At 45.1% G+C, this 9,669-nt stretch overlaps 1 protein-coding gene across 1 annotated transcript in view; it reads left to right on the top strand.

Annotated features, from left to right (window-relative positions):
• The first annotated feature begins 3,702 nt into the window (after positions 1-3,702).
• lancl2 (LanC lantibiotic synthetase component C-like 2 (bacterial)) overlaps positions 3,703-9,669 on the top strand; it is a 41,137-nt gene continuing 35,170 nt past the window's right edge. The window contains exon 1 of the mRNA XM_078427929.1: positions 3,703-4,777. Within this exon, the coding sequence (XP_078284055.1) occupies positions 4,622-4,777 (156 nt within the window). The 5' untranslated portion in view covers positions 3,703-4,621. The remainder of the gene's footprint in view (positions 4,778-9,669) is intronic.

Here is a 9,669-nt window from a genome sequence, read left to right as displayed (position 1 = left end):
AATTCAACCTTATGTATATATTGTGATCAGCAATGATAATACATTAATAGGACTCCAAATACAGATTGTATCCAAAATTTTAACCAGCACAACACTAAAAAGGATATAATGGGGTAAATTTTCTGAAAATATTTAAGCAATTAAAGAGCCCAAGTGACCAATGTTGTGATCATAGAGATATGCGGCGTAGAAACAGGCTCTATTGCCCATTAAATCTGCATTGACCATCAAGCATTATCTTTTCTTTTCTTCTCCCCACATTCCACTCAACTGCATATCCTTGCCCCAATTCTTCAACTCACCCATAAACTAGAGATAAACTAGAGGTGATTTACAGTGGCCAGTTAGCCTGTGGGAGGAGGCAGACATACCCGGAGAAAACCCAAGCGCTAACTCCACACAGACAGAATGGGAGGACAGGATTAAATTCAGGTCGCTGGAGTTGCAAGGCAGCTGCTCTCTCAGCTGTGCCACTGTGCAATAGGAATAGTCACCCATAAGATTGATCTGGGGCTGAATGCAACTTAAATTATCTGCTAGCATTTATCACGGCAACTGCAGGGCACTTTGGTGGATAGCATTCAATATGATACCCAACAATGGCAATTAGATGATAAAGAATAAATACATTTTGCACAGAATTTCACAAGCTTCACAAGTGTATCAAATTTGTATTGTTCATTTGCTACTGGAGTTTGGAAGAGGGCTTTTAAATCCACTGGAGACTTTCTGGAATACTTTGCCAAAACCACCAAGACTCCATCAGGAATTTGTCTAAAGACACCACCTTAAATGTGTGGGTAGTGAGATATCATATTGGATACCTTATTGGATACCATCACCAAGGGGAAAAAAAAAGTGACAGACATTTTGTTGGGAGACGACTTCAGCTTCAGGATGAATGGAATTGAGATAGAACACTATCGACAGGTACCCACTCCAGGATCTCAAATACAACATTTGACAGTCTGGAAGACACTCACAATCTGTCCCTAAGCCAGTGTACATTCCTCACCTCTAGAATGGAACAATTAAATTTTTGCTTTCTTGACAGGAACACTCATGTAATAACCCGTGATAGAAGGAAATACTTGCAAAAATTGTATCAACTAGGTTTTTTTTCAGTGTCAAACCTAAAGGTTTTTTAATATTAAAGCCCCCGGGCAAATTAAATTTATTGGAAGCAATTAGGATCAACGTTCTGTATTAACACCAGACTCCCTGCACCTTAATCAGTGGTTTGCAATCCCTACACCCAAAGACTATTAACATTGTAGTCTCAGTTCATTTCTTTCATTACCACATGTGGAAAATTAATTGCTCAGGAAAATAAGAACAAGGTTTCCAGTCAGTAGAACCCAAACCACATAATAATTCATTTATAATAGCTCATGAGTATTTAATTGTCAGATGTAAGGCAATGGAACAATGAAATTCCTACTTGTTGTAACATTCAAATAAATATATAATTATAAATAATACACAAATCAATAAGCAATAATACTAAGTAACCAAATCATAACGGTGCAAAATAGGTAACCAGACCATAAAGCAAAAACTGGGTAACAAGACCATAACAGTGCAAAATCTGTGGATTAAGAACCTAGAGGATTGAAATCAAACACCAGAGCACCCTTAAAACCCTATAATAGTAGAGATTTCAACTAACAAGATACCTTTTCTCCAAAAGTAAATGGAAATAAATTCAATATAATTCACCTAAAGTATCCAAGGAACAGGGTTATTGTTTCACATGACTTTAATTTCATCATTTATTTAATTGAGTTATCTGATCTATTGAGTATTTCAACCATTTTCTATCCTATTAACTGAAAGAGTGGACATCTTCAAAAATGACCCACCTGTTCCCATTTGTCAAAGTACCTGTGATTCTCATGTTGTGTAGGAAAATAACTGCAGATGCTGGTACAAATCGAAGGTATCACAAAATGCTGGAGTCTGAGTGAGTCTGAAGAAGGGTCTCGACCCGAAACGTCACCCATTCCTTCTCTCCAGAGACGCTGCCTGACCCACTGAGTTACTCCAGCATTTTGTGGTTCTCATGTTGATTTAATTAGCCATCAGAGAACCCACAAGACTGGAGAGGAAATAGTCATCCCGAATTCCAAGGGATTGCCTAAGAAGAAAAAGGAAGAATAACTTGTGGTTATTTACATTGCTACACTTAACCAACACATGAAAGTAGACTCAAAGGTTTAATTGTTGCTTTGAGACTGAATCCAATTGAATAAATACAATCTTATATTTAACCATTATAATGGTATACATCATTAAATATGACTAATTGTTTGGGTTTAAATCACTTGGATACCTCCAATAATTAAATAGCTAAATAAACTACTAATAAAATACTGGTCATACCAGTATGTAATGGTCCATTTTTCATAATTAATGAGTTAAATTAAATGAGTTAAAATTGGATACTACAGTTAACCGCTGTTGAGGAGATAAGAAGCTGAGAATCATAGGAACTTTACCACACAGACCATTCCATTTGGCCCATGGTCCAAACGTTCTACCCACTTTAATCCCACTTCCCAGCATTTGGTGCATTGCCCTCCGGGTCATGATTCATCAATTGCACACCCAGGGACTTTTTAAATGTGCCAATGGTTTCTGCATCTACCACCCTCTCAGGCAGTGAGTTACAAACATCTTTCACACAGATATTGAAAATAAATATTTTCCTCACCTGCCCTCTAATTCTTCTGGCAATTACATTAAATCCATTCCTCTCTGATGGTGAAACCCTCAGCTAAAACGTGTACAGTCTATTATTTGAATGGGCAGCGCGCAAACAAAATCTGTACCTCGGCACACGTGACAACAAGAAACCAAACTAAGGAAAATATTTTCTTCCGTTTGCTTGGTTATGTAGCTATTCTTACTTTTGCTCTCTCCAGGCAATAAAATGTTAGGCAACGCAATTAAGTCTGTCCTCGACTTCACGGAAATGACTTTAGCTAGGCTTTCCAATCTTTCATCACAGCTAACAATTCCCAGCCCTGGCAACATAGTATTGATCAATCTTCCCTGCAATCTCCTGAACATCATATTTTTTTCAGCCACCTCTTCCGAAATTGCGAAGTTCTGACAGTGATACATACTCTCATAAGTCAGTTACAATTGGTCCCACTAATTTACGTACACCCTTCCGCACAACCTATCCGTTCCTACTCACTTCTGAACGAAGCAAAGGATGGCCACTGTTTATTACCCGTTAAACTTTGCCTCCTTCCTCAAAACAGATAATGAAAATTGAGATGTGTAGGAAGGAACGGCAGGTGCTGCTGATTTACACCCAAGATAGACACAAAATTGTGATATTCCGATGAAATTGAAAATTACTCTATAGAATAGAGATAGTAAAATGAATATATCGAAAGAAATTGCATCGAAATTAGAAAGGCACCATCTGTCCATCGTAGTGATTCAGCGGTCGAGCAATAACGGAGGCTGCACAAAATTAGAAAGCTTAATGCTCCTGTAAATCTGCCCAATCCCCTTCATATTCCCGCCTTTACTGCAGGAAAAAAAAAGAGATATAAAAGTAATTTGTGCAAGTTCCTTGCTGCAAATCGCAGATCTCGATTAGTTTCCTAAACCGGAACAACCTGTCATTTTGAAGTGATTCACAGAGTGGCTGGTGTGGGAATAAATAGAAATGAAACGGACGAGCTTCTGGCGCAAGAAAGCAGACTGGATGTGCTCTGTCAGCAATAGAAAGAGCAGATTAGTACAATTGTATTTTGAGGAAACCAGTAATTGTTTTTCAATCATAGATCTCAATTGTTTAATACACCGTTTATAACATTATTTTCATGCAGGTGGCTTTAATGGTAGAAAAAATAGTTTTATTACTACGGTTATGTGAAATTGCTGTCTGAAGGGGAAATATGATATATATTGAGTAAATTTAGTTAATGGTATATAACAATTTAGCAATGTTTAATTAGACGGGAAGACACAGCAGGTGTGTCATATATTCGGCATGAATAGCTCACGTACACATAGTTGAAGGGCATACGGCGGTACAGCACAATTTTGAGGTTTTAATTAATTTGCTGGTACGCTGTGCCTTTTGGTTAAAGAATGTGGATACAAATTTTGTCAAGTGAATTGGAGTGTAATTTACAGGTTAGGAGTTGGTGCCGTGTAGACAAATTAATGTGAGGTGGTGATCTTGACTGCTTGCAACGTGAGTGCTAGATGGAGCTTTTGTGCTTGTTAAAGCTTTGATGAATGGTACAATAGTAACCGAATCAAAGGGGAGCGACTGCTGCACTTGTAGCGAGCAAAAGATCGGCAGACTGCGCAGCGCCGCTGGTCAGCCTCCTCCCACCTTCATTGTTGTCAAGTGTGTCCGCGGCTCGCGCTGCCGATCGGCGGGATCGCCGTGTGTGTGGCGGTTGGTGGTGGACGCTCGTGCCGCCGGGGTCTCTCTGCCTGTGCGCGCGTGTGTGTGGTTGGTGGTGGGCGCCTCGTGCCGCCAGCGGCCGACCGGCGGGGTGTGTGTGTGTGTGGCGTTTGGTGGCGGAACCTCGCGTCGCAGCCGCCGTCGGTGTGTGTCCCGCGCGGTGCCCCGTAGTCCCGGGGTGTGATGGGAGAATCGATGTCAAAGCGGCTGAGGTCGGAGCTGGAGATGGAGGAGCGCTCGTTCGTCAACCCGTACCCCGACCGGGGCGACGCGGCTGGCGGAGGAGCCGGCTCGCCCGAAGAGCAGGACGGGGCGGACTGCTTCGACGCGCAGGGAAAGGTAATGGAGGCAACAGACGTGTTGAAACGGGTTCATGGTGAGCCGATGGGTGGGAGGCGCCGGGACGGGCAGCTGTCTGCGTGCTGCCCGGGCGGAGGAAAGTGGTCCGGGTCCGGGGGAGGCGGTTCCTCTACTCTCCGCACAAGCGGCGGCGGCGGCGGCAGCACCGAGGAGAGGCGAAGATGAACAGAAGCGCAGCCAAGTGAACCCGCCCCGGGGCGTGGCCGCTCTCCACCCCAGTCTGCGGAGCAGCCCGGCTCCCGGGCCGGTCATTGCATAGGTGACACGAGGAACTGCAGATGCCGGTTTATACAAATAAAAAGAGTAACTCAGCGGGTCAGGCCGCATCTCTGGGGAAATCAAGCTTGACTAATCTTTTGGAATTTTTTGAAGATGTCTCAAGTAAAATGGACAAGGGAGAGCCAGTGGATGTAGTGTACCTGGACTTTCAGAAAGCCTTTGATGAGGTCCCACACAGGAGATTAGTGGGGGGGGGAAAGTGGAGCACTGACATGGTATTGGGGGTAGGGTATTGACATGGATAGAAAATTGGTTGGCAGACAGGAAACCAAGAATAGAGATTAACGGGTCCCTTTCAGAATGGCAGGCAGTGAGTGACTAATTGGGTGCTGCAAGGCTCGGTACTGGGACCGCAGTTATTTACAATGTACATTAATGATTTAGATGAAGGAATGAAAAGTAACATTAGCAAATTTGCAGATGACAGTAAGCTAGGTGGCAGTGTGAACTGTGAAGAAGATGCTATGAGGATAGGATGCAGGGTGACTTGGACAGGCTGTGTGAGTGGGCAGATACATGGCCGACGCAGTATAATGTGGTTAAATGTGAGGTTATTTACTGGTGGGAAGAACAGGAAGGCAGATTATTATCTGAATGGTGTCAGGTTAGGAAAAGGGAAAGAACAATGAGTCCTGGGTGTCCTTGTACATCAGTCACTGAAAGTAAGCATGCAGGTACAGCAGGCAGTGAAGCAAGCAGTTGACCTTCATAACGAGAGGAGTTGAGTATGAATGAATAAGTTTATTGGCCAAGTATGTACACATACAAGGAATGTGCCTTGGTGCTCTGCTCGCAAGTAACAACACGAACATACAGTAAACAATTAAGAATAAAGCATAAAACATTAAAACATTAAGAATACAACATGACAGTTTAAACATGTGAGTGAAATAAACCAGAGTTTTGGTGGGAGGGGGAGGGGAGGGGAGGGGGAGGGGAGGGGAGGGGGAGGGGAGGGGAGGGGGAGGGTAGGGGGAGCTTTCCTAAAGAGACTACAGACTTGTGGTTATTGAGTAGCGCTACTACTCACGGGTAAAAAGCTGTTTTATGTCTGGCTGTGGAGGCTTTGACAGTCTGGAGTCGCCTTCCAGAGGGAAATGCTTCAAAGACTTTGTGGCCAGGGTGAGAGGGGTCAGAGATGATCTTACCCGCTAGCTTCCTGGCCCTTGCAGTGTACAGTTCGTCAATGGGGGGAAGGTTGCAGCCAACAACCTTCTCAGCTGATCAAACAATTCGTTGCAGCCTCCCAATGTCGTGTTTGGTGGCTGAGCCAAACCAGACCATGATGGAAAAGGTGAGGACAGACTACGATGGCAGTATAGAATTGGACCATCATTGACTGTGGCAGATTGTGTTTTCTCAGCTGCCGCAGGAAGTACATCCCCTGTTGGGCCTTTTTGAGTGTGGAGTCGATAGTGGCCCCCCATTTAAGGTCCTTGGAGATGATCGTTCCAAGGAACTTAAATGACTCCACAGATGTGATTGTGGAGTTGTTGATGGTGAATAGGGGGACGGAAGGGGGAGCTTTCCTAAAGTCTACAATCAATTCCACTGTCTGAAAAATATTGAACTCCAGGTAGTTCCGAAAGCACCAGGACGCCAGCTGTGTCACTTCCTGCCTGTATGCAGATTCCTCCCCATCCTGGATCTGTCCAGGATGGGGAGGAATCTGTGTGGCACACATTTTATTTACAGAGAGGTTGGCTCTTGGCATGTGTTACCAAGAATGATGGCAGAGGCATGGTGGTAGACAATAGGTGCAGGAGTAGGTAATTCGGCCCTTCGAGCCAGCACCGCCATTCAATGTGATCATGGCTGATCATTCTCAATCAGTACCCATTTCCTGCTTTCTCCCCATCTTTAAGAGCTCTATCTAGCTCTCTCTTGAATGTATTCAGAGAATTGGCCTCCACTGCCCTCTGAGGCAGAGAATTCCACAGATTCACAACTCACAGACTGAAAAAGTTTTTCCTCATCTCTGTTCTAAATGGCCTTCCCCTTATTCTTAAACTGGCCCCTGGTTCTGGACTCCCCCAACATTGGGAACATGTTTCCTGCCTCTAATGTGTCCAACCCCTTAATAATCTTATACGTTCCGATAAGATCCCCTCTCATCCTTCTAAATTCCAGTGTATACAAGCCTAGTCGCTCCAGTCTTTCAACATATGACAGTCCCGCCATTCCGGGAATTAACCTTGTAAACCTACGCTGCACGCCCTCAATAGCAAGAATATCCTTCCTCAAATTTGGAGACCAAAACTGCACACAGTACTCCAGGTGTGGTCTCACTAGGGCCCTGTACAACTGCAGAAGGACCTCTTTGCTCCTATACTCAACTCCTCTTGTTATGAAGGCCAACATTCCATTGGCTTTCTTCACTGCCTGCTGTACCTGCATGCTTCCTTTCAGTGACTGATGCACTAGGACACCCAGATCACGTTGTACGTCCCCTTTTCCTAACTTGACACCATTCCGATAATAATCTGCCTTCCTATTCTTACCACCAAAGTGGATAACCTCACACTTATCCACATTAAACTGCATCTGCCAAGCATCCGCCCACTCACACAACCTGTCCAAGTCACCCTGCAACCTCATAGCATCTTCCTCACAGTTCACACTGCCACCCAGCTTTGTATCATCTGCAAATTTGCTAATAGTACTTTTAATCCCTTCATCCAAGTCATTGATGTATATTGTAAATAGCTGCGGTCCCAACACCGAGCCTTGCGGTACCCCACTAGTCACTGCCTGCCATTCTGAAAGGGACCCATTTATCCCCACTCTTTGGGTGGTAAAATGAGGTGAGGGAAAGAGGTGGAGCAGAAATTGCAAGTGATAGGTGGATCCAGGTAAGGAGGAGTTGATTGGCAGATAACTCCGGGAGAGAAGGGCTGAGAGAGTAACCAAGTCAGAAGACAATAAGTGGAGAAGACAAAAAAAGCTAAAAATGATGAGAAAGGTAAGGAGTGAAATGTTGAATGCGAGGGAGGAATGGTGGATAGATAGCAACTAGCGGGTGAAAAATGGGGGACCTATAAAAGAGAGGTTTGGGTGATTTATTTTCATATATATACAGCCGGAAACAGGCCTTTTCGGCCCTCCAAGTCCGTGCCGCCCAGCGATCCCCGCACATTAACTATCCTACACCCACTAGGGACAATTTTTACATTTACCCAGCCAATTAACCTACATACCTGTACGTCTTTGGAGTGTGGGAGGAAACCGAAGATCTCGGAGAAAACCCACGCAGGTCACGGGGAGAACGTACAAACTCCTTACAGTGCAGCACCCGTAGTCAGGATCGAACCTGAGTCTCTGGCACTGCATTCGCTGTAAAGCAGCAACTCTACCGCTGCGCTACCGTGCCGCCGTGATGAGCAGATGGAGGAGGAAAACGAACTAGGCGATGGGGGTGGTAGCTGGGTAGATAAAGAATGTTGAGGGTGTGGGTTTCCTGAAATTAAAGAATTCAGTGTTCATGTTGGGTTGTAGACTATTCAGGCAGAATGAGGTGCTGTTCTTCCAGTTTGTATAAGAAAATAACTGCAGATGCTGGTACAAATCGAAGGTATTCACAAAATGCTGGAGTAACTCAGCAGATCAGGCAGCATCTCAGGAGAGAAGGAATGGGTGACGTTTTGGGTCGAGACCCTTCTTCAGACTGATGTCAGGGGGGCGCGACAAAGGAAGGATATAGGTGGAGACAGGAAGATAGAGGGAGATCTGGGAAGGAGGAGGGGAAGAGATGGACAGAGGAACTACCTCGTTTCCTGAAGAACGAGGACATCTCTGACGCCCTAGTGCGAAACACCTCATCCCGGGCGCAGATGCGGCGTAGACGGAGGATTTGGGAGTAGGGGATAGACTTTTTGCAGGGGACCGGGTGGGAAGAAGTGTAGTCCAGATAGCTGTGCGAGTCAGTGGGTTTATAGTAAATGTCCGTCACTAGTCTGTCTCCTGTAATGGAGATGGTGAGGTCCTGAAACGGGAGGGAGATGTCGGAGATAGTCCAGGTATATTTAAGGGCAGGATGGAAATTGGAAGTGAAGTGTATGAAGTCAGTGAGTTCTGCATGGGTACAAGAGGTAGCACCAATGCAGTCGTCAATGTAGCGGAGGTAGAGTTCGGGGATGGGGCCGGTGTACGCCCGGAACAGGGATTGTTCGACGTACCCGACAAAGAGGCAGGCGTAGCTAGGGCCCATGCGAGTGCCCATAGCTACGCCTCTGGTTTGGAGGAAGTGGGAGGAGTCATGTTGACTCACTCTGGCAGTGGGAGAGGCAGAGAATAGACAGGTTGTTTTGAAGGGCATTTAAAATAGTCAGCAAACAGGAGCTTCAGCTGGCCCTGGCAGATAGAGCACAAGAGTTTGGCAAAGTATTGCCTTTTCCATATTTAGTTTCATTGATGTAGATGAGGCCACATCGAGAGCACTGAATGCAATAAACAAGGTTGAAAGAGGTGCATATGAACCTCTGTCTCATCTGGAGGGCAGTTGTGGTCGCTGAATGGAGGTGGAGAGGAGGTGTGGGGACAGATGTTGCACCGCCTGCAGTTGTAGGGGAAAGTACCTGGGGAAGGGGGTGTTA

This window comes from Rhinoraja longicauda, chromosome 2, assembly GCF_053455715.1.
Source record: "Rhinoraja longicauda isolate Sanriku21f chromosome 2, sRhiLon1.1, whole genome shotgun sequence".
Lineage (NCBI taxonomy): Eukaryota > Metazoa > Chordata > Chondrichthyes > Rajiformes > Arhynchobatidae > Rhinoraja > Rhinoraja longicauda.
This window is presented reverse-complemented; position numbering and strand designations above follow the sequence as displayed.